Source organism: Lepidochelys kempii, chromosome 14 (assembly GCF_965140265.1).
Source record: "Lepidochelys kempii isolate rLepKem1 chromosome 14, rLepKem1.hap2, whole genome shotgun sequence".
Classification (NCBI taxonomy): Eukaryota; Metazoa; Chordata; order Testudines; family Cheloniidae; genus Lepidochelys; species Lepidochelys kempii.
Window position 1 is genome coordinate 2,221,251 of NC_133269.1, and position 24,603 is coordinate 2,245,853.

Consider the following 24,603-nt stretch of genomic DNA (forward strand, 5'->3'; position numbering starts at 1 on the left):
AGGCCACCACCTTACAATACAATACTCTCCAGCAACCACACACCACACAACAAAAACACTAACCCAGGAACCTATCTGTGCAACAAAGCCCAATGCCAACTCTGTCCACATATTTATTCAAGTGACACCATCATAGGACCTAATCACATTAGCCACGCCATCAGGCTCGTTCACCTGCACATCTACCAATGTGATATGTGCCAGCAATGCCCCTCTGCCATGTACATTGGCCAAACTGGACAGTGTCTATGCAAAAGAATAAATGGACACAAATCTGACATCAGGAATCATAACATTCAAAAACCCATAGGAGAACACTTCAACCTCTCTGGTCACTCAGTAACAGACTTAAAGGTGGCAATTTTGCAACAGAAAAGCTTCAAAAACAGACTCCAGCGAGAAACTGCTGAGCTTGAATTACTATGCAAACTAGATACCATTAACTTGGGCTTGAATAGAGACTGGGAGTGGCTGGGTCATTACACATATTGAATCTATTTCCCCATGTTAAGTATCCTCACACCTTCTTGTCAACTGTCTAAATGGACCATCTTGATTATCACTACAAAATTTTTTTCTCCTGCTGATAATAGCTCATCTTAATTAATTAGCCTCTTACTCTACCTTTTCATGTTCTCTGTATGTGTGTGTGTGTGTATATATATATTATCTTACTATATGTTCCATTCTATGCATCCGATGAAGTGGGTTGTAGCCCACGAAAGCTTATGCTCAAATAAATTTGTTAGTCTCTAAGGTGCCACAAGTCCTCCTGTTCTTTTTGCGGATACAGACTAACACAGCTGCTACTCTGAAACCTGTTACCTTACAATGGTTTATTTATGTTTCCCCCTCTCTTATAGATTTCACATGGACAGAAGTATAATTTCCTTGATGTGTTCCCCAAAATAACATGCAAGTCCCCCAAGGAAGTCCTGGATATGGATGTGCAAGGAGGCCCATCTGAGTACAGCACAGAACCTGGAATGGATCAGAAGGAGTTTTGCAGTGAGGCCTTCCAGAGACCTTTCCAGTACTTGAAACGATTTGACCGTGGGGATAACCTTGATATGTTCTGCTATGAAGAAGGCTCTGTTGAAGGGACCCCAGTGGAGTGCCTACAGCTGTTCCTGATACATTGTGGGGTGATAGATCCCACCTGGTCAGAATTGCGAAACTTTGCTTGGTTCCTGAATGTTCAGCTGAGAGACTGTGAAGCTTCTGTTTTCTGTAACCCTGCCTTTGTCCAGGATACTCTGCAGGGTTTCAAAAATTTTGTGGTCACCTTCATGATTTTAATGGCAAGGGATTTTGCAACGCCCACATTAAACATTTCTGATCAAAGCCCAGGGAGGCAAGTTTTCGACATGAAAGGAGTCACAGAAGAGGATCTTATTCCTTTCCGCATTCGGAAAAAGTGGGAGTCTGAGCCCCACCCATATATTTTCTTCAACGAAGACCGTGTATCCATGACGTTCATTGGCTTCCATCTGCAGGCCAATAATAATGGTGGCATTGATGCCATTAATCCCATGAGTGGCAACATCATCAAGAAAGATGTAATGACCGTACAGCTGTACAAGGGATTGGTACTTCAGAGAGTTCCCTTCAATATTAACTTTGATCAGTTGCCCAGAGATGAGAAGCTAGAGAAACTTTGCTTGGTTTTGGGAATCCAGTGGGCAATGGACCCTGATGAAACCTACGAGCTGACAACAGACAATATACTCAAGATTTTTGCTATTGAGATGCGATTCAGATGTGGCATCCCGGTTATTATCATGGGGGAAACTGGCTGTGGGAAAACAAGGCTTATAAAATTCCTGTGTGAGCTGCGCAGGAGTGGTGTTGATGCAGAGAACATGAAACTTGTGAAAGTTCATGGAGGCACAAGTGCAGAGATGATATATGCCAAGATCAGGGAAGCAGAAGACATTGCTGTCTCCAATAAGCGGCAACATCAGTTTGACACAATCCTGTTTTTTGATGAAGCCAACACGACTCAAGCCGTCGGCAGCATCAAGGAAGTTCTGTGCGACCGCACAGTAGAAGGGCAGCCTTTGGTGAGTGGCTCGGGTTTGCAGATCATTGCAGCGTGCAACCCTTACCGTAAGCACGCAGAAAAGATGATTCAGCGTCTGGAGTCAGCTGGTCTAGGCTACCGTGTAAAAGCAGATAAGACCAAAGATAAACTTGGCTCCATTCCACTGAGGCAGCTTGTGTACCGTGTCCATGCTCTCCCTCCAAGCATGATCCCTCTGGTGTGGGATTTTGGGCAGCTGAACGATATCACTGAAAAAATATACATACAACAGATCGTACAAAGACTTACTGAGTCGATACAAATATCTGCAGCTGAAATTGGGGTAGTAACAGACGTGCTTTTTGCCTCTCAGAGGTACATGAGAGGAAGAAATGATGAATGCAGCTTTGTCAGCCTGAGGGATGTGGAGCGCTGTGTGGAAGTTTTCAAGTGGTTTTACAGCCACAGTGAGCTTCTGCTAAATAATTTGGAGCAGTATCTTGCAGAGAAGGGGTCTGATAAATGTAAATTAAAGAGAAACAGAGTCATCTGGTCCTTAATACTTGCAGTCGGTGTTTGCTATCATGCATCCTTGGAAAAGAAAGAGTTGTACAGAAGTGTTATCTGTAAGTACCTTCCAAAACCTTATGATAACCAGAAAGGGATTCTGGAAGAAATCAGCCTAATGCAAGATCTGTTCTTGAGTGGAGTGCCTCTGAGAAATACCATAGCAAGGAACTTAGCCTTGAAGGAAAATGTCTTTATGATGGTTATCTGCATTGAACTTAAAATCCCTCTGTTTCTCGTTGGAAAGCCTGGGAGTTCCAAATCCCTTGCCAAAACCATTGTGGCTGATGCCATGCAAGGGCAGGCTGCTTATTCTGATCTTTACAAGGAAATGAAACAGATCCATTTGGTGTCTTTCCAATGCAGCCCCCTCTCCACTCCTGAGGGAATTATTGGTACCTTCAAGCAGTGTGCTCGCTTCCAGGATGGAAAGAACCTGAAGGAATATGTCTCTGTGGTGGTGCTCGATGAGATTGGGCTAGCAGAAGACTCTCCAAAAATGCCCCTGAAGACCCTGCACCCACTCTTGGAAGATGGTTGCATTGATGATGTTCCGCTTCCTCACAAAAAAGTTGGTTTTATTGGGATCTCCAACTGGGCCCTGGACCCCGCCAAGATGAATCGAGGTATCTTTGTATCACGTGGCGATCCCAGCAACAAAGAGCTCATAGAAAGCGCAAAGGGGATCTGCTCTTCAGAGCGCATCATCCTGCAGAGAATCGAATGCTACTTTCCCATCTTCGCGGACGCGTACGAAAAGATTTGCAAGACCCAAGACCGAGAGTTCTTTGGTTTGCGCGACTACTACAGCCTCATAAAAATGATTCTAGCTTTGACTAAAGCCTCAAAAAGAGAGCCCACACCTTGTGACATTGCACAGGTTGTTCTCCGTAACTTCAGCGGCAAAGATGACATCAATGCCTTAGACATATTTACATCTAGGATCCCAAAAGAAGGAGAAATACACGCTGATGATGTCAGCACCATTGATCTGGTCCGGCAGAACATTCGCAGCAACAGTCAGGATGGTGAGTGCAGATACCTGCTGGTGTTAACTGAAAATTATGCAGCGCTGCAGATCCTCCAACAGGCTTTTTTTGCCGAAAGACAGCAGCCAGAGATTATCTTTGGCTCCAGCTTTCCCAAGGACCAAGAGTACACCCAGATCTGCAGGAACATCAACCGTGTGAAGATCTGCATGGAAACTGGACAGATGGTGGTCCTCCTCAACCTGCAGAATCTCTATGAAAGCCTGTATGATGCCCTCAACCAGTATTACGTGTACCTTGCTGGTCAAAAGTACGTTGACTTGGGCTTGGGGACCCATCGAGTGAAATGCAGAGTGCACCCAAAGTTCCGTTTGATCGTCATTGAAGAGAAAGAGGTAGTGTACAAATGCTTTCCCATCCCACTGATCAACAGGCTTGAGAAGCACTACCTGGATATCAATACCGTCCTGGACAAAAGGCAAAGAGACATTGTGGAGGAGCTAATGAAGTGGGTGAATGACTTCATAGCCTTTGATACAGAGAAGCATCTCATGGGCAGGCAGGAATATAGCCCTTCTGACGTCTTTGTTGGTTACCACTCTGATACCTGTGCCTCAGTCGTCCTGCAAGTGACAGAGAAGCTGAAGCAGAGGTGCCGTCCTGATGAACTGATGCCAAATGTGCAACAAGAAGCCCAACTAGTGCTGCTGAACTGTGCAACACCAGATTCTGTAGTTCGCCTGGGCAGCTCGCGGCTGAGCTCCTGTGTGGCAGATCATCTGGCCAACAAATACTTTAAAGAGCAGCAGCACACCTCTCTTGTGGATTTCCTCCAGACTCACATCCATGCAGAGTCCAGACGTCGCACAGTCTTCACGGAGGTGAGTCTTCCTAAAATTTCTCTCTCTCTCCAAAAAGATCCTCAGGTCTACAAACTGTCCGTGCACTAGGCTTTTGAATTCGCTTTGTTGGTAATACAGTATCAGTTCACGTGGGTAGGGGCGATGTGAGCCTTCTCGCTGTTTCAAAACCTAGATCTGCCATTATAGTGATGTGGGGTGAAAGGTGCATGTCAGTGGTCATGCTGATTCATCCTGGAGCCTTTATTCTCTGTGTGGCTTTGGCATCCATGAGGTAGTATTCCCAGATGCTCTCTAGAAGGAGATTTTTCAAGGGCACAAGTAGGAGTTAGCTGCCTAATTGCCCTTTGTAAATCTCCCCCTCTAATCACTCAGCCAAAAAAAAAAAAAAAAAATTAGCCCTTACCAAGAGCTCCAGATCCAGGAGTGCCAGAGGTTTATGATACAGGAGGAGAAGTAATTGAATTGAAATGAAAAGGAAAACTGACAAAGGCACATCCTATGCAGCTTTGTTGTAGCCGTGGCAGACCTAGAATATTGGTGTTCCACCTACACAGAGCTCTTCCTGGGGACCTGCTCTTCAAAGCTTGTCTCTCTCGCTAACAGAAGTTGGTCCAATAAAAGAGATTACCTCACCCACCTTGTTTCCTAAATGCGTGTCCTGGCGATATATTCTTGTGCCATGTGAGAGATCTAGGTTTAGGTGTCCCTTGTAGATGTTAACATCTACAGCCACGCATGGTGGGATGGGATGGGAATGACAACTCCACTTGTGTAGTGCAGGGCTCAGAAAACCAAATTGTTCACTCCTCAATTTTATGCTGTTAGTTCTGAGCAGCAGCAGAGGCAGACAGTGGGGTTATTCACAGGAGAAGACGACTTTAAACAAACAGGCTGGTGGAGGTGTCGTGGAGCAGACTGTTTTTTTTCCCCCCTTGCCCTTCCTTTCAGCTGTCAGAGGACTTCAGGTTTTTCAGACGCTTACTGGCCAGACACTGGGTACAAACGAAGTTTATGCACAAGATCCAGGGCAGCACCCTGGTAAAAAATCTTTGCACCCTACTCCTCCCACTTTCCAGCACTGTGGATGGAAGGATGGTGGGCCTTCTGACTGGGGCATATATTGCCTCTAGACCCTGCAAGTCAGAGCCTCCTGAATACTTGTCTTGTCTTTTTTGTATCTGTCTCTAGCTAGTAGGTTTAGTCCTTCAGTTAGTCCATGTGGAGCCTGAGAACTCTCAGACTTCAGGGGCACGTTTTATAAAAAGCAAAACCAAAACACATCCTTTAACACATTTCATGAGATCAGCATGTTGGGTTTTTTTAAAAAAGTGTAAATATGATGCAGTTGAGACCCAAGGATCAAGAGTGCTCAGAGGAAGAGCTCTAACAGAGAGCGCCTTACAAATGAGGGCCTACGGCATCGTTCCAGAGCGTAGGCAGGCAAATGCTGTCATTCAGTTGTGACTTTACCTTGTTCATCTCTGAGCTAAGAACTCACATTGCAATTCTTGTCTCTAAGATCACCACTTTCTCCAGGCTTCTGACAGCCACTGACTCTGAGCGTTTGAAGGCAGAAGTGCAGGGTAAGGTTCAGAGCCTCTCCATCCGGTCCTGGTCCCTTCAGCAGTTCGACACAGAGCACTCATTCCTGAAGGAGATTCGGTGAGTCTGTCTGCCTTATCCTACTCTGAAGAGTGGACACTCTAGGTTAAGTTCAATGATGACAGATCATTAGAGCAATAAATAAATACCAGACCAAAGAAAGGGAGGGAAGGTAGAGTGCAGAGCTGAGGAGTGGGGTTGCTAAGGTGACTCGGAGCACAAGTTATGTTAATTCCAAGTTGTTGGGGCAGGGGAATTTGTTTTTAAAATGACGCTATTCTTACACAGTTGGATATTTAATGTCTTGTTCTCTCTGCAAGAACCCAAAGCTCATATGGAACCATTTCCTCCATCTTCTTTCTGCCCCCAGGAATTTCCTTGATTCTACATCTGGAAATAAAATCCTAATTATTCAGACAGACTTTGAAGATGGTTCTCAAAGTGCCCAGCTCATTGCCTCAGCCAAGTATGTCACGCGTGAGATAATTGCTGACTGTTGTAATGTCTTCCCCAGTCTTAACTTAGCGCGTTATTGGAGTGTCACTCATTGGGTCCTCCCACTCTGCAATCTACCATTGTAGTAGATTTGATCTAACTTTTGCAAGGGCCAGCCATGCTTTGGACAATGTTAAAAAAGACAGATCAAAATGAAAACTGGTGCACAGAGCTGGGTTGACTTGTGCTCCCTCTTTGAGGTAAGATTTATATTTGAAAGCTTAGAAATGCTGGGGGAAGGAGGGGATGTCTACCAAAATGAAGTTATTTGTGACAGGGTCAGGACAACCTGCTGTGTAGGTCTGAGAGTCCCAGTCCATGTTTGCCTCTTCCTGGGGGAGAGGGGAGGAAGAGAACCCTGTAACCTTTGACCAGCTTTGTGGAAGGAGGGAATATGTGCCCTGGAAGCCTGAACAAGGTTGTCTTGTTCAGGGCACTGTACTGAACTTGTCCTCGGACATTTCCCTTCCCTTGTAGATACTCAGCTGTTAATGAAATCAACAAGGTGGAGTTGGGAGAAATCTCAGTCTTTGTCTACTTTATCACTAAACTGTCCCGGATAGAAGGTGGAACCTCTTACGTGGGATTCCATGGAGGTAAGACTGGCGTTTTCAGAGCTCAACAAGTTTGTTCATTTGAACCATGATAAAAAAACTCGAGTGATTTTCATTCAGTACGTTTTGCTTGTAAAAAAATCCAGTGTCCATGCTTCCTGCGGCTTACCAGAGCTGCCACAGCTTGCTACGAGCAGCACCCCACCTGTATCCTTCCCTGCCCTGAGTCCTCCTAGTCTCTTCTGGAAGGATCCCTTATTTCTGTACTCAGTGCTAAATAAATGCTCTTCCAGTTTCATTTGAGAGAAACACAGCTAGAGCGTGACCCCAGCTGTGGCCCCTTCCTCCCATGGCTATCTCATGAATAGATCCCAAGGCTCTATTTTTCCCAGCAAGTCCTCCACCAACCCTGTTGTGCCCTGAGGAGTCTCCTTGTTTTAATTGATTTCAGAGTAGCAGCTGTGTTGGTCTGTATTCGCAAAAAGAAAAGGAGGACTTGTGGGACATTAGAGACTGACAAATTTATTTGAGCATAAGCTTCCAATGAAGTGAGCTATAGCTCACGAAAGCTTATGCTCAAATAAATTTGTTAGTCTCTAAGGTGACACAAGTCCTCCTTTTCTTCTTGTTTTAATTGCATCCTCAAGGCCCCCATAACATGCTTATCCTTTCAGTCGAGGAGAATCGTACACTACTGTATCCAGAGCAATCACTGCAACTCTTTAATTGATGGGAAGGATTACTGTTCTTTGATACAAGAATCAAACCCTGGCAGTTCAGAGCACAAACCCCTAGCCTGTTGGACCAAACCTCTGTTTGTTGTTTAAAGGTGCTGGCAGAAAGTTCTTCAGAAGCTTCTGTGGAAGAGCATGTTACAGACCTGAAATGTCTTGTTCTCTGTTTCCAGGGCTGTGGCAGTCAGTGCACATTGATGACCTCCGCAGATCCAAGGACATGGTCTCTGATGTGACTGCCCTGAGGAACCTCACTATCAGCCAACTGTTCTGTGAGGATGTGGACAAGCCTGAACGTAAGCCACATGCTGGGCATTCCAACAGGAGTGGTGATGTACCCTAGGGGAACAGGATGAGAGGTTCATGCATCCCAGACGTGCTGATGTGTGGAGATCAGAGAGTATGCAGAGGAAAGAAAAGCATTCACATTCAGCACAGAGGTTCTAATAAGAACTTAAGTATTATAAGAGTTTTCAAAACTGTGAGAAATACCGTAAATCCGAAGTAACTTTTGTACACTGGGCAATAGCTATTCATTTCTGGTAGAGCTAATCCATGTTTCTGGGCATACTAGACATAAAATCTCAATTTATACTTTCTTTGGAGGGTGCTGAGTTGGCTACAGATGATGCACTTGCACTATCCCATCATCTTTGAAGACCTCCCTTCCAGCTGCAGGCCATCAGTGAAGTCATTTTGGTGGTTTCAGTTTAAATCCCCCATTGTCTTTTGTCACAAAACTGTGACACTCATGCTGTTGGGCACCACTGGTGCACCATGTCTTAGGACTGGAAGAGCAGGGTGTACTGCATTTCAGGACTCGGTTATGGGAGAAAGGGTCCTAGGATTTGAATAATGGGACTTTTGCCACTCAGAACTGCACTGCTCTGGTTAAGTGTTGAGGGAAGATCAACTGGAATGATTTGACACTGGAAACAATTTCTCACGGTCTCGTTTAGATTTTAGTTCACCTAAATATGTAGGAAAAAAACATTCTACTTTCCCCAATTTTTCCTGCTTTCTTTTTTCAGTAGAGGACTGAGAATACAATGGCAGGTATGATGCCAGAGCCTACCCCCCGCAGCTCTGAAATCATAGTCACTTGCTTTCTCTCTTTCCTTCATGAAGGCCTGCAGGATCAGCACCTGTAGCTGTGCTTAGAGAGCCATACTCGGCAGACATTTAGGTGATCTGAGACTATAGAGGATCTAGGGCTTTAGTGTCCAGTCTGTATTAAAAACTTTCATCCCATTGCCCTAGCAGTGAATTACTTTTCTTTCTAATTCGAAGTTGTGTATTGTGGTTGTAGCTATGATAGTGGATGGAGAAGAGCAAGAGGAGGAGATGGAGGTTGAAACAGCAACGTCTGAAACAGAGGAATGTGATGTAAGTTCGGAAGCCATTCGTTTTACTTTGAATGACTAAATATGCCTCTCTACTCTCTCTGATAAGGTACATGACACATTTTATACCCAAAGTCATCTCTGACCCTTGCAACTCTGATGTTATCCCATTGTTATTCACATCAGAAATGCTGATGATTGAAAATAACCATTAAAGAATGATTCCATACATCATTCCAGGGACTCACCTGGGCAACTCTTTGTCCCTCACTTTGAGTCTCTGTTGGCTGTTTTAAAGGCCTCTGAGTTGTTTTTGACTTTCAAGCTGAGGCCTGCGTTTTAGAACTCTTAGCTTTATTCATTTGCCATTGTGAGTTGGTATTTGCAGTTGAAACCATGTTAGTATCGAACTCCTGTTCATCCTAACGAGGGAACCTGGGCAAGAACCTTGGTAGTGCTGGCTTGTGCTCATCATACTTTATGTGAACTCGAAAGAATGTGTAAATGTCAGACTGACTGTGTCCTGCTGAAGTCTGTGTTTCCCAGGTTGTCTTGTTGCAGCTCCTAAGTTAATATTATCACCTCCACTTCTGATTTCTGAGCTAGCTGATTATCCAGTGGGAATCTTGTCCTACCTTTCAGTTAATGTTAGGTGGAGAGCCAATTCACAGCAGTCACAGGAGGAGTATGTCATGTAAAACATGTAGCCTAGTGTAGAAAAGGCTGTCAACGTGAATCAAAGGTGAAAGGAAAGGAGGAAGACAGGAGAAAAGTTGCATATTTACATAGGCATGTTAAAACGAATATAGTTGTAATTTAAAAAGGGGAAACGTGCACGATCATAGAGTAATACCAGGTTTGTTTTCCTTCTGTACCTGGAAAGACTCAAGTCCTGGACACCACCACTCTCCTGAGGAGCTGCGTGCAGAGTGCGGTGGGAATGCTACGGGACCAAAGTGAGGGCTCCTGCCGTAGTACAAAGAGGATCGAGATTCTTCTTGGCTTTCTGTCTAAAGAAGATGATTTGAAAGGTACGAGTTCCCAAGGGCCTTGCCCTGGGTTTGTAAGGGGGGCTGAACTCCCTTGTGAGGCCCTCTGCTGAGTGACATTCACATCATGAGAACTGGATTCTGCCCAAAGACCCAGGGATGAATCCACTATACAATTCCAGGGTGGAGAAATACTTGGAGAACTCTGCTTTGCTTGGTTTAAGGTGGTGAGTAATGCCCTTTCCTCTTTTGGATCTGGAGCTTTTCTGAGACTAGGTAGCTGGATCCAGTGGAGAGATCCCCAGGACCCAATAGTGTCTGCACATGGTCTCCAGAATTATGCACACCTCACTGGAGTTTGTCTGCATATATTTTAATTCCATTCTTGGTGATTATGCCTTGCCTGGGGTCTCAGATCTTGGACAGCAACCTCAGGAGGTGCTATAAATCGGCCAGCTTCCTTGGTTGACTGGGTTGTGGACGAAAACTTGGAGAAACTTGCTGTTAGTCACTTCAGCATTTGGCATGTGTGCGGGGGTAAGGAAAAGGGGTTGCTGAGCTCTGTGCTCTTTCCAGCCTCCTTCCTGAAGATAGTGAAGAATCGTCTCTTCAGCCTCTTGAAGAAACAAGAAGAAAATCCCTTTAACTTGAAAGACTGGGTGCTGCGGGAGGCTTCGAACCTTAACGCCCTCCAGGAGGCTGGGACTTTCAGGTATGGACCGCAGCTAGACACATTACCACTTGGCAGCTTTTTAAAAATACCGTCTGTATACATGGTAATGATAGCAGAGAAGGCACGTTCATGTGCTCTGAATATTGGATCTATTTAAGAATGGTGTAATAGTCTCAGCCCAGTGCTGGTAACTCTCCAGTCCTGTGTTCTCCTTGCTTCATCGGGAGCATGGCTTGGGCATTGTCAGCTGGATGGGCAGTGCCAGGGGAGGGAGACCATAAGTGCACTGTTACACTGAATGAAAACAGCGGAGAGAAAACCACACACCAGAGAAGCAGGTGGAGAAATGCAGGATTAGGTCTCTCTCCCTTGTTTACAAATGTAATTGAGCGGATTTCCCCTTGGAAACGTCCAGCAACAGCCACATGTTGACTTCTGAACATGCAGATCAGCAACGCTCACTCTCTACTTTGTCTGCGTCCGTGTCTCTGTCACCCACAGACACACTCTGTGGAAGCGAGTCCAGAATGTGGTGACTCCGTTCCTGGCTCATATGGTGTCAATCACAGACAGAGACTGCAACCTGGAGTTATTGGTCAGGCCGAATACAGAGGGCTGCTTGAAACATCTATGGATGTTCATCTTCAGTGATTTGAACCTTCTGAGCATCCCTTACAACGTGGGTAACAGCAGGTGAGCTGCCGAAAACTGCAGTGGGAGGGCTGGGGTGAGCAGCACTGAAGGCCGATCAAGTTAATGGCTCTATATGGGCATGGAGAACTAACACACAAGTTATTTTCTCTTGCAGCATAAGGGCCAGGGAGGACGTGTAATCGACGGGCCCTACCAACACTGTTCTGTGATTGGCAGGACGGCTTGTGTTGTCCAGTCCTACAATTCTGTCCCTCTCTTCCAAGTGCTGAATGCCTTGCTTTTGGCACTCAGCCCCAGCCACCTGCTTGACACTGACCTGAGCCCCCCAAGTGGTAGCACTGAGCACTAACTGCCCACTGTCTTCTGTTTTGCATGTGCCCCCGCTCAGCTCTCAGACCGAGATGATTCTGGTGCAGAACGACATGAAGGTGCCTGCACATGCCGGCAATGAAATGCCCTTCAGCTGGAGGATAAAGGATTATTTGGAAGAGCTGTGGTTGCAGGCTCAATACATCCCAGGCACTGAAGGTGGGAGCCCAGTTTGAGCTCAGTAAGGAAGAGCATTGCAGCTAATTCCTTTGCTGAAAACCCTAGGTTGTCACTGCAACTATTTTCTTATGACCATGAGGCTGCTTTCAGTGCCCCTGTCCCATGTAAGACACTAGAGTGCTGCGCATCTAATGTTATCTTTTTCATGGTCATTCTCTCTCATTTTCTGTGCCCCCCTGTACTAGAAATACCTGGGAATATCAAGAGTTGACGTGTCAGTGGACCCCAGTACTCTTGTCTTTGGGCCAGGTCCTGCCTTCAAGTCCCTTACCAGGACATGGGATCCCATTCATGGCAGACAGCAGAGTACTGTGCTAAGGGAAGATGGGGTGTTCTAAAATTAGTCGCTCAGCTGCTACAGCGATGAGCATAGACTGATGGTCACAGAAATGGGGAAATATGGTGGCGTGGTTTCTGCTCACATCTGTTGTGCTGTCCAGGTAAACGTTAAAGATCTCTGGGCCCTTTACAAAGGCAGAGAGAGGTGATCTCGGTGCCTGACCAATACCCCTCCTCAGTAAAGCGGGCAGCAGCCTTTGGGGCTGTGAGGGGAGGTAGCGCTGAGGTACCACAGCTGGGTGTTTTGTTGACACTGTCACTGCCCCCCACTAGTTAATTCTGTGCCGCAAAACCCTTTTGGGAGGGGAGCTGTAGCGAACTAATTTTCCTTGTAACATAAAACTTCCGTTTGCATCCTGATGTTCCAGGCCATACGGAGAAGTTTGTGGGTATCTTCCAGAAGACTCCACTGGGCGAGTTTATTTCCAGTCTGGGTGAGGCAGAAAGGAACATGCTCTTTCACTGCTATGTCAGAGACTTCATCCTCCTGACCATAGGCCTGTCCTCTTCTCGGGAGTTACAGGTCAGTGTTTGAACCAAGGACCAAGAATAATTTAGATGTGGGAGCAGAGCTTATTTCATACATGATACTGAAGAACGTACGCTAGAGCTTTCACCTGGCCTCTTTCTCAAGGGACTCAATCTGAGTCCCTCTTGTGGAGGTGCCCAGCAGTTGGATGGCAAAAGGAAGAAACAACTTGCCACTGGAACCACTGTTTCAAATGGTACTTCCAGAAAGTCACCTGGTCACCTCTGTTAGGAGCACCTGGGGACACTGACATGATAGCATATTTACTGAATCCACTCAGCAGCAAAGATTTGCTCAGTAAAAAAATATTTAAAGTCATTTTCTCTGTATAGCATTTAGGAGTGTTCTTGTAAGCATTTTGGGGCAGAGAAAACTTTTATTTTCCTTCTTTTCTTTTAAATGTTCAGTTTCTGCAAATCGCCCTCTTATCATGCATTGAGGAACTGAAGGCAGCATCCATAGGCGGAGAGGAGAAGATGCTTTCCCTGCCCTGGGTCCACCTTGGGTACCATCAATTTAGGAGCCGGCTGCAGAACTTTTCCAGGATCCTGGCTGTGAACCCCAGTGTCCTGAATAGTCTTCTCTACCAGGCTGAGAAAGGACACACTTCGTCACCTTATGAGATGGTACGGTGTCTATCTGGCATGATGTGATTCTTAGCCCTGGGAGGAAGAGAGCTCCAACTAGCACAGCTCCCCGACATAGCAATTCCGTTCCCTTTGATCTGTCTTCCTATTTCAGAAGCAATAAAGCACCTGCAACAGTGGGAACTGAAAAATAGACATGGGTCTTTAATACCCTGGATATTCAACCCATTATCAGATCTGCCCTGTAGTAATGGCAAGGAATAATTCATTTACCACAATCTGGGTTAATCTCTGAGATCTGCTAATGACCTGAGCCAGGGGCGCACAAATCCTGGAACTCCAGGAATGCAAACCAGTGTGCACAGCACTCATGAGTAACCCTACAATAACAAACCAGAGCACACAGCCCACCACTCACAAGTAGCTGTGAAACTGAGCTGGGAAGAGGATGTCACCTTTCCAGCTGTCAAGTTATACTAAAGCCTCTGTGTGCATGTGCCTGTCTAGGTTCTGGATGTGTTTGCTGCAATGGCTTGTGCTGAGATGCTGGAGGATCAAGTGTTGAAGTCCAGGCCACAGATTTGGCTACAGCAGGTGAAGAATCTTCATATGCCCATTGAACTTGTCTGTATGGAGAGCTGTTCTAAGGATAGTGGAAGTCAGTGCCATCAGCTGCTCCAGGAAGTCAAGTAAGTAACATGGACCCACTAAGAATCTCAGTCTTGAAAGACTCCTTGTATCTTGCTCTTCAAGGGGAAGATGTCTAATATGGACTGAATGTATCTACAATACTGTTGTTCTCGGACTAAAACTGTTTTAACCCCTCCAGGGTTACTGCTGGGCTGCATTGATTGTCATTTCCCCAGAACGTGTCTGTTCTGCATTACAGGGCTTTCTCTATTTTCCCAAGTTTATAATAAAAAAACAAAACAAAAAAAACCCAGCAGATCCCATTCCAAATGGGATCCAGGATCATTTTAAATCTGTGGATGAAATCACTGGGTGGGTCCTGGCGCTTGGTAGACTGCCACTGTTGATGTTACAGCTCATCTCCACATTAATCCCTCACGTACACTGACTCTGGCAGACATTTGGAGCTTCACCCCAGTCGTGCTTCCTCTCTGAGGACGGTCCCAGACAGTTTAAAATTATCTAGTGTCTTAGGAAAACAGGAGCAAGTGAGGGCAAGGAGAAACCCTATAGATAGTGGAGATCTCTTATTAGCTCCGTGATATAGGAATCAAACCTATATAGGGTTGTCCTTATCCACAATCTAGTTAGCATATGGTTGTTTACTCGTATGGTGGTAGCACCTAAGAACTCCACTGTTTTAGGCGCTATATAAAGAGACAACAAAAAGGCAGCCTTTGCCCCAAGGAACTTGCAATCTAAGTATGAAATGAGACAATAGAGAGATACAAGAAACAGTCGAGAGAAGCACAAGGAAACAATGAGACAGTGCTTGTCAGCATGAAAAGCAGTGGTCCTATCACACTGCTCTGACTTGATGTTCTGATGTTGCCTTTTCCCTTCCTCCTCCCTATTGCATTAATTTCAGCCCAGGAGGCTCCCTTGTGATAGTATTGTAACTGTGCTTTCTCTCTGACAGGCTTCGGTGGAATCGGGTCTTCTCTATGTCCCTCTTTGTGGAACACATGCTGCTTGGGACTGAGTCCCTGATTCCAGAATTGCAGGATCTGGTAAAGAGACACATCTTGCTGCTAGGCAATGTAAGAACATCCTCATTAAGCAACATCTGGGGTTGAAGTAGGGATCCCTCCTCTCTTTCTGAAAGATTATTTGAATTTGCTAAAGGAGTGCTATCCAAAACCTGTTCCTGGTCATTAGTTACAAACAGAGCTGGATAAATCCTTTAGAACAATGAGTTCTCAACACATCTCATCTCTCCTTCTCTTCATGAATTGCCTGCAAACATTGCGATTTCCTCAAATTGTCCTTCATAGCCAGTTTCACAGATCCAACTGTGTAGCTATAGGAGGCAGGACCAAATCTGTCAAATCTGTGGACTGGATATGAGACCTGCCCTCTGAAAAACCCCTGCTAGTTCTGTTCTGCATGCAGAGCTGCAGCCAGACTTGCTGTTTGCAGCCAGTCAGAAATCCTACTTCAGATATTAAGAATCTTTTGCTTCCATAAGTCAGTTGTCATTCTGAGCTGTCTGTAGGAGCTGCTGAGCTCCCTGTTGTTTTGCTGAGGCTTCCTGCTTATTTCTTCCCCTGAATGAAGGATCCACATCCCCACAGACCCCAGCTAGAAAGAGATCACCCAGGCCTCCCTTTTCCAAAGGTGAGTCACAGAAGCAGGCAAAAGAAAAGCCTAAAAAGGAGAAAAATCTGCAACAGCACCCAGAGGGGAGCCACACAAGAGTGGTGCTTGAAAGGCCACCCTGTCCCCTGCTCCCACAGCTACTGCAATTTCAGATGCCCCTGACTGCTCTCAAGAACTGTCAAGCCAGCTGCTTTTCCCTGTACCAAAAAGTGTGGTGATAAACTGCTGTGCTAATGTGAACAAATATATATAGGCATTGCTGGCTGCATTTGAGGGTTTTTCCTTCCTTTTGCTTCTCCTGTCCCTGGAAATCTCCATCTAAAGCAGCAAAGTAGAGTCACTTATTGTTGCCCTCCCTTCCAGTGTCTTCAGTGGGACTCTGACGTCAAGACTCATAAAACTTTCACTGCAGTGATGAAAGTGCTGTACCAATGTAAGGAGGAAGCCAACGCAACTATTTGCAAGTAAGGTCATTGGGATGGGCATGTTCCTAAAAGGGTGTGTTCGTAGGTTTACACGAAGCGTTGTAGAGTTTTGCATTGAGCCTGGAACAGATGGTGTAGCATGCAGAGCATGTGGGCTCCGGGGTGAGGAGCGCACAGTTCAGCCAAGGCACTGACAGGCTGAGCCTTGGGAGATCGGAGTCCCTACAGAGCTTGTAGCGGGTGTGCAGGGACAACCTTTTCATCTCCTTTTATGAGACTATAGTTTTGTATTTTCCCAAGTGTTTTTTTAACATATTACGCAGTAGGCTGACTTCCGTGTATCCTGTCATTACTTCCCACTTCCCTCTTCCTTCAGCAAGTGCGAGGCAGCTCTCTCATGAGCCTATGAGCTTCAGCATAGATTGAATGAATGAAATTTGCTGCTGTTGTAGGAATGGGCCAAATTTATCCCAAATGTAACTAGCGACCATGGGTGGCGGGTGAACTGCTGGCTTGGGGAGGCGAGCCCCGGCCAGCGCTCTCCTTCTGCCTGGGGCCTCACCCCTCCCACCTCCCTTCCCCCACTGGAGCCCAGAGGGCACCCCCACCAGCTCCAGGCCTCCCAAGCGTCTGCCTCAGCCCCGGAGCGCCCGGCTGGTGGGCAGGCAGTGTGGCCCCCAGCCTGAGCCCCGGAGCGGCAGGCAGGCAGCTGAGTGTGGCCCCCAGTGCGGTGGGTGGGCGGGCGGTGTGAGCACCGGTTCCAGCCGCCTGCCGTCCCTGGCTGCAGGCTCTGGCCCACAGTAGTCCCGTCCCGGGGCAAGGGCACCAGAGCCCTCCCAAAAGGGGAGGGGGGAAGGGTGGGGTGGGGTCCCTGCCCGAGATGGAGGCGAAAGCAGCCTCCTGCCCGTGTCCTAGGCCCCCGCAGCCAGGGCAGGTGGAGGGACCCAGGCTCCTCACAGTGGTCCACGCAGCTCTTCCCGACCCGGCTCCAGCTGGTGTGGGCGGGAGCCTCAGAGCCGCAGCCCGGCCGTGATAAGAGCTGGGTGGACAGCTGTGTGGAGCCGCCACGGACCCTCTACCTGACCGTGGTGCGGGGAGCCTGAGCAGCCCCCGGCCCGTGTCCCCGCCCGCCCGGGGCAGGTGGAGGGTCCACGACTCCATAGCTGCTGCGTGGCTCTTACTGTGGCCAGGCTGTGGCTCTGATCCCCCACCCCTCCCAGGCTGGAGCCGGGTCAGGGAGAGCTGTGCGGGCAGCTGTGGGGAGCCAGCATGGAGTCATGGACCCTCATCCTGGAAATGGGCCAGGGCTGCTCTCAGCGCCCCAGGCAGGTGGAGGGTCTTCTGTGGCTCCCCAGCCAGGCTCCTCGATGGCCTGGCCGGGAGGGAAGAGGAGGGGAAGGGGGCAGGGTCCACCCTGGAGAAAAGTGGAAGGGCTATGGCCTCCTGCCCCCGCTCCTCCTTGTTCCAGCCCACTGGCCCAGGGCCCCGCCCACATGGGAAGGAAGAGCCACGCCCACAGCAGAGCATGGTGGGAAGCAGGAGGGAGCCTGGGGGTGGAGTGTGGGCAGGGCCAGGTAGGCAGTTTGGGTAGGCTTAGCCTTCCCCCGCCATTGATACCCACCGTCCATGAATATGTGGGATGAACTTCACCCTTATATTCTCTAGGATGTATCTCTGTGGAGTAGGTCAGCTGGAGGCTCTAGATCACTTGGATTATCTGTTTGAAAAGGAATCTAGGCAGGAGGATAAAAATGTCCTTTTGGTTTCTTGGCAAAGGAGAAGCCAGTAATATTTGTCACAAGCACTTTTACATGCTTAACTGTGAAAATAAGAGAATAACATGAATAGATTATTCCATATGTTGCCCTAATTTACCTTGTGACCTAATTTTGGTGGGTGCTTACAAATGCCAGTGCAGGGTTCACACTGAACTGTAGCAATTAGTTCTCTACCTGTGGGATGTTCTATGCTGTAACCTGGAATCTTATTCTTGCTTTTATGCACCAACAACTTTCTGGTGTATGGCAATTTTGTATTCATCATGGTGAAAGCTGGATGAATAAAAACAACTTGCCACCTTATCCTCGTCCCTGACCTTGAGAGACGTGCCAGTGAGACCCAGGTTCCCTCTTATGGTCTTTAAACTGAGTTGCAATAGAAGACTCTTTAGGCCCGTAGCTTGACTGCTTGGATTTAGTTGTGTTGATTGGATTACAGATATGGTCTGAAGCCATGTCCAATCTGCCTGGAAGACCCTAAGGATCCAGTCAACCTGCCTTGTGATCATGTCTTCTGTCAGAGTTGCATCAAACAGTGGCTGACACCAGGGCAGATGTTCTGTCCATACTGCAAAGTTAACCTGCCAGATGACTATAGTGTAACCATCTCCCAGGAGCTCAGGTATTCCATCCTTCCTATAAAAACCCTGCATCACTAACCCTGCAGCAGGAGATAATTGGGCTAGTTGTGTTGGGAGACCCTGACCCTCAGCACTGAAGGTCTAAGTACAGGAAGAGTTGGCAGGATAAATTATACTGGTCTCCGGTATTTCCCCTCTGCCCTGTGTTTAAAGATCTGGCAAGGAAGTTACCTCATTCCATTTGAGACGTTTCAGATATTCGGTAAAGCAAAGTGCTATTAGTGGCTGAATCAAACAGTTGAACTACTCCTATCTTGGGTCACTGGTTTCTGCTTCTTAGCAAGAAGTCAGCGGTAACAGCGTCCTGGGTCGCTGGCAGTCAGATCACAAATAGCAGTGGGATACAGTTTTCATAGATAATAGCTCTGAGAAATGCCTTGTAATAATGCCTTGTTAAAACTCTGGTTGTTCATATAGAGTCTCGTTTTGCTGATAAAATCACCCTATTGACCATGGGCACTTGAGCTTTACACACAGCGTCAGGCGTAGAGTTTGAGGCCAGAAGGAATCACTAGATCATCTAGTTGGACCTGTGTAGCAGTGCCACGCAATTTACCTGGTTCTGCAGTTGTCTGGCTACCTTAGTGATTTCTTTTCCTACCGTTTCCTCAGTGTTGCAATAAAGAGGAACGCCCAGTTCCGTCAGATGTGCAATAGCTTCTTCATAGACCTGGTTTCCACCATGTGTTTCAAAGATAATGAACCCCCAGAGAAAGCGGTGATCCAGGAGCTGCTCAGACTGCTGTTTGTTCACCGGGAGCCTTTGAGAATAGGCCCAACAAGTAAGCTCAGTTCCTCTTGCCAGTGTCAACAACCTGATTGAATCTGTTTTCCTGCCTCTCTCTGTAGCCCAGTTTTTCTCAAATGTAGCCACCAGGGGCTTTTTGTGTGGCCACAGCCTCCGGGGTTGTGAATGGGGGGTGGGGTGGGCAAAACAGTCTCCTCCCCCACCCCCGAGCCACCAGCAGGGGTTGGGCCCTGCTCTCTTGTGGAGCCACAAACACCAGAGGAGCAGGCAGCTAATGAGTTCCCCACGCTCCTGGAGGTGGTGGGGTCAGGCTCCAGCCCTGGGGTGGCAAGTGGCAGCTTCCAGCTGTACGGCAGTGGGCTCCGTCCCCCAGCCGCAGGGCTTCAGGCTCCGGCCATGGGCTCCAACCATGGGGCTCCGGCCTCAGGCTTTGGCCTCACAGCGGCAGGCTCCATCCCCCAGCTGCAGGGTTTGAGGTTCCAGCCGCGGGGCCACACGATCCAGCCCCGGCTGCAGGGCTCCAGTCCCTGGGTTCACTCCCCCCATCACCCCTGGCCCTCGCTGTGACCCCTGGCCCCAGGTTTTGGCCACATGCTCCATCACCCTGCCATGTGGCAATGGGTGCCGGCGGCGGGCTCAGCCCCCCAATACTCCTGGCTCCTGCTGCATCCTCTGGCCCTGGCCGCAGGGCTCTGGTCCCCAATCATGCGGCTGCAGGGCTCCTGTCCCTAGGCTCACCCCTTCCACCCCCCCGCCCCCCAGTCACCCCTGGCCCCTACTGCCTCCCCTGGTCCCCATCCATTCCCCCATTGACCCGCTGCCTCAGTACCCCCATCTCCATCCAGGGCTTAATTTGTCTCCTGGCTTGCCAGGGCTGTATAAGTCTGCTGTGAAAAGTGACATCTGTATGTTTGTTAATATCACTTTTCACTGCCTTCCAGCTAGCTAGCAAGTCTGCTGCTGTGAAAAGTGATATTAACAAACATACAAATGTCACTTTTCACAGAAGCAGACTTACTACCTAGCAGGTCTTACAAAAGCAACCAAAAAAGCAAAAGAAACAACAACAAAAAAGACAAAAACATGCAAAGCTCCTTATTTGTTTCTGTTCTGTTTAGGTCCAGTACAGAATAGAGACAACTGTAAATTATTTTTATTACTGAGTCTGCGGAAAAAAAAACAAAAACAAAAAACACCCCAACATAAATAAATGACAATGATTTGGACATGCGTGTGCATATTTATTTGTTTTTCCTAAAATTAAGTATTTTTGGAAAAATTGTCAGAGCCGTCACCAGCAACAGTTGGTGGCCGCACTCTGAGGCCACCAAAAATTTGTTGTGAGAACCCCTGCCCTAGCCCATGAGTCAATTTTTCCTCTGTATTCAGAGCACCGCACTGTGTACACAAAACTGCTGTCCCCATTTAACGACGTGGTGGATAAGACTCCTATCATCCGCTCAGTGGTGCTGAAGCTGCTTTTGAAATACAGGTAAGTTCAGTCAAAAAGCTGATGGATGAGCGTGGGTTACATGTCATCCTTAACCTCTTCAGCCAGGCCAGCTTCTCTCCCTGCTCTTTAGTCATGTGCTACTCACAGAATGAGGGAGAATTTTAGCCAAGTTCTGAGATTTGAACCTCGTACTGTGAAAACCAATCTTTGCCTCTGTATCAGCACCAGTGTTGGGTTGGGGGTGTATTTGTGTGTGCAGTATCTTTTTGTGCCCTACATTTGAGAATATGTATCCGTCCAGTCCTGACCCACATGTGAGCTAATCAGGAGCTACTCCTGACCTATATGTGAGAGAACTCTTAGGAAAGCTAAAGAATGAAGCTGATACACTGATGCGCAAAGAACACTGCGAACACTGGCAAATGAATATTTTATAAATCTTTAATTTTCTAACTGTATGATGTGAGCGTTTTTGTGTTTAAATTACTCACTCTGCACTGTACATTTGTCACACAAAGAGACTGTCACATCCAGAAAAGCTGCCCTTTAAGTAAGCATGTCTGAGGCTTCAGAAGTGTAGTTTATTACTGTCTCTGTGTTTAGTAACCCACTTTTGGCCAATCCAGTGTAGCACTGTGTGAGCCACATACAGAGGGGGAATTCCCACAAATGATGCATGTGCTGGTTTCTCCAGTGCTAGATTCAGAATAGAAAGTGAGAGGGCTTTTCTCTATACAGACATCAGTCCTTGCATAGTATGTATTTGTGTTTCTTCTATGGTTGAGGGTCTCATGGCAAAGGAAACACTACATAGAATGTCTCAATTTCATTTGGAGGCTGAATTAGGTTACCATGTTACCTGGCCAGCATTCAGAGCCTAGGATAATGGAGGTTATATAGGACCATGCTGGGGTGTGATGGCACAACATTGTTGCCCATAGTACTGGTTCTTATCACCATGATAGCTTTTTGGTGGATCAGAGGTCCCATGTGACTCCAGCTATGACCCACCTTGACTTTTGCTTCCCTCTCAGCTGGACCTGAAGTGAACTTCTCTGCCATGTGGACAGAATTTGCAATTTATGTTCTAAATAATGATTAGTAGCCATCAGCGTTGCAGTAGTTGGTAAGAAGAGGTTTCTCTGTTTCATAGCTTCAGTGATGTGAAAGCCTACCTGCAGGAATACCTGGTACAGGTAGAGCAGTGCCAGATCCTGGACAAAGATGACAAGACAGAACTTTACGCACTTTTTGTCAATTGTTTGGAGGTAGGTCTGCTTGCCCCATCTCCCTCATGTCAGAGGTGCTGTGTGGGGATGTCCTGGCCCAACAGAGCAATGTTTCAAGAATACGGCTTTTTCTATAAAATCCTGGCTGAGCTAATGCACACACTGACTACGTGGGGAGGAGTTTTATCCAGCTAGAAAGGGCGAGATTGAGAGAATGTTAAAACCACGGCTCTGTTCAGCAGTAGGTACTCCTGCTTTGTCAGATCCCCAGAGAAGGCTTGTGCTGTAGCATTCCATGAGCTCCCCTGCTTTCGCATCCCCTTCCTCTGCTTCAGGACGCTGGGTCTGGTTTGAGCATGATTAGATCAGGCCAGGAGAGGCGTAAACTCCATCAGTTGGGCTTGGGGCACCATGCTGGAAATCGGACTGATTTTTCCCTTTGCAGGATTCGATGTATGAAAAGATTGGAGCCTGCACTCAGGAAGACCAAAACAACTGTCTGCGGGAAGACGGACGCTTTCTGGAGAGCTATCTGAAGAGGAATAGCCAAGAAACCCTTCGGGAGTCCTCTATTGAGTACCTGCAGGGGGTGGCCAGGGTACGGCTATGCCTGGATAGGGTTGCAGAGCTGCTCTTGGAAATGCAGAGACCTAAAGGCAAGTTGGGCTCTGCTGCCCTCAACTGAAAATGCTAATGTGTCAAAGGCTAAATCCAGGATACAGGCCCCTCTGATGGACTTGCTAGACATGTTCCAGGTCTCTGTGTCGCTATGCAAACCATTTGCTCTTCATCATAGAAATGCCCATATCAAGATTTCTCTAGCTGCAGAATAAGGGCATTGTGATCCCTGTATATTCCTGGGTAAGAACCTCTGAGAAGGAGGGGCTACTAAGATCTCGAATAATGGATTAGATCAGGGAAATGGATCCCAATGCTGTGGCCAGTTCTGACAGCAACAGCTGACCAAGATAAGAAATTTTGACTGACTTTATCCTTTCTACAGAGTGGGATAAGGCAGTGGATAAGCAGCAATATCTTCAGAAAGTAATGAGGTTCTGTAGGCTGGCTGGGAATGACTGGTACCGAGTTTACCTGGTCCGAAAACTGACTAACCAGTATGGGATGGAGTTTGCTCAGAAGCTTTCGGATGAGAGTCAATTTCATTGGGTATTCCCAGTGGAAATCATTCAACAACAGGTAAAGCAAACATGTCTCCCTGACTCATCTTTCCTTAACAATTTGTGTTTCTGAATGCTGTTTCCTCCTCTTGGGTTTTTTTGTATTTGCATTTTTTTTTTCATGTGTCTGTGGACGGTGTGTGGCTCTCTGGTACTGTCATGCGGGGCTGGAGCAGGTATGGGTGAGGGTACTCCCTGCCTTCCATAGAAAGGAATTTCTTCTGACCTGAAGAAAGGCCATTATTTTGCTTGTGTCAAAGCCTGGCTCCCAGAGCAGCAACATCCCAAGCAGAACCAACCTCTCTGTCTGACTAGCAGCCTGGAAGAGGCATCACCAAACACTCACCCTAGCTGGGAAGTCGCAGCCCTTCTCCCTGCACACTGCATTTTAGTTAAAATAGAAATGAACCGCATCCTCCAACAGACAACATGGATGCTTCTATGGAACAGTTTCCCTCTTGTAAGGTGACATTCTTAAAGTCTGCCCGGTATTCACACTGTGTGCGCGTGGGTTGTTTGTACTTTGTTGCTACAGAGGGACCAACCTAGTCAGATTGATCGGTACTTGGTATGTGGCAAGAACTACAGAGTCCTGCGTGATGCTGTGGGAAAAGCAATGATTGAGTGCAAGATGAAGGGCGTTGCAGAAGCACAGAAGGTAAGACTCTTCTCCCCAGTCAGCACAGATGCTCCCTTTTGGGTAGGGCTTACAGTGATCCTTTGGAGAGATTAAGAGGGCAAGTATTTTAGCTCTTGGTGCTTTGCTGTCAGCCATTCCCTCCCCTCTCTCTCACATGCCTGAGAGGGAGATTTTTCTTTGCTTGCTATTATTCTGATGGCTTTTAACTGGACCCGATCTTTGTTCTCTGTTGACATGCATCTCGCCCATCGTATGTGAAATTTGGATGATTGTCCCCATCTCCAGTGCTGTTTGCCAGTCACATCATCCTCCCCACCACTGTCTCCCCTTTTAAAAATGTTCTGTGAAGCACTTCTTGAATAACAGGCTTAGGCTCCTTCCAACCAACTGGCTGAGGGGCTAAGTGGGTTTTCCATGCAGGCTGTGCTTCCTTTCACTGCCTTTTCATACTTACTTACGTAATTTCCAAACTTAATAACTATACGTGTGTAGTGAAGTAGGTGTGCATGAAAAGCATGCTGACAGATACTGTATACATTTAATTTTCTCCTTTTCCCTACCTCTTCATATGTTGCTCGTTCTCTTTGATTGTGAGCTGCTCCGCGAATGACCTGTGTCTTCCTGTTAGTGCCTCACTTCCAGGGCCCTAGTTGTGATTGGAACCTGTGGATGCTACAGTAATATGACCAGTTAATAATAACTTCCAGTTTTGGTTAAGTATGTACTGTCTAG

The 24,603-nt window shown here is 47.2% G+C and overlaps 1 protein-coding gene across 11 annotated transcripts in view; it reads left to right on the top strand.

Moving 5' to 3' along the window:
* RNF213 (ring finger protein 213) overlaps positions 1 to 24,603 on the top strand; it is a 94,820-nt gene that overhangs the window by 52,478 nt on the left and 17,739 nt on the right. For 10 of the 11 annotated variants that reach the window (XM_073310522.1, XM_073310521.1, XM_073310516.1 and 7 more), the window contains 22 exons: positions 864 to 4,460; positions 5,962 to 6,104; positions 6,415 to 6,510; positions 7,017 to 7,135; positions 8,001 to 8,123; positions 9,137 to 9,213; positions 10,054 to 10,201; positions 10,736 to 10,871; positions 11,334 to 11,525; positions 11,875 to 12,014; positions 12,743 to 12,897; positions 13,311 to 13,529; positions 13,998 to 14,179; positions 15,100 to 15,220; positions 16,143 to 16,243; positions 18,422 to 18,604; positions 19,236 to 19,405; positions 20,761 to 20,863; positions 21,978 to 22,092; positions 22,499 to 22,709; positions 23,057 to 23,250; positions 23,767 to 23,889. In XM_073310522.1, coding sequence (XP_073166623.1) covers positions 864 to 4,460; positions 5,962 to 6,104; positions 6,415 to 6,510; positions 7,017 to 7,135; positions 8,001 to 8,123; positions 9,137 to 9,213; positions 10,054 to 10,201; positions 10,736 to 10,871; positions 11,334 to 11,525; positions 11,875 to 12,014; positions 12,743 to 12,897; positions 13,311 to 13,529; positions 13,998 to 14,179; positions 15,100 to 15,220; positions 16,143 to 16,243; positions 18,422 to 18,604; positions 19,236 to 19,405; positions 20,761 to 20,863; positions 21,978 to 22,092; positions 22,499 to 22,709; positions 23,057 to 23,250; positions 23,767 to 23,889 — 6,648 coding nt within the window. The remainder of the gene's footprint in view (positions 1 to 863; positions 4,461 to 5,961; positions 6,105 to 6,414; positions 6,511 to 7,016; positions 7,136 to 8,000; positions 8,124 to 9,136; positions 9,214 to 10,053; positions 10,202 to 10,735; positions 10,872 to 11,333; positions 11,526 to 11,874; positions 12,015 to 12,742; positions 12,898 to 13,310; positions 13,530 to 13,997; positions 14,180 to 15,099; positions 15,221 to 16,142; positions 16,244 to 18,421; positions 18,605 to 19,235; positions 19,406 to 20,760; positions 20,864 to 21,977; positions 22,093 to 22,498; positions 22,710 to 23,056; positions 23,251 to 23,766; positions 23,890 to 24,603) is intronic. The other variant, XM_073310520.1, reaches the window with a different exon arrangement.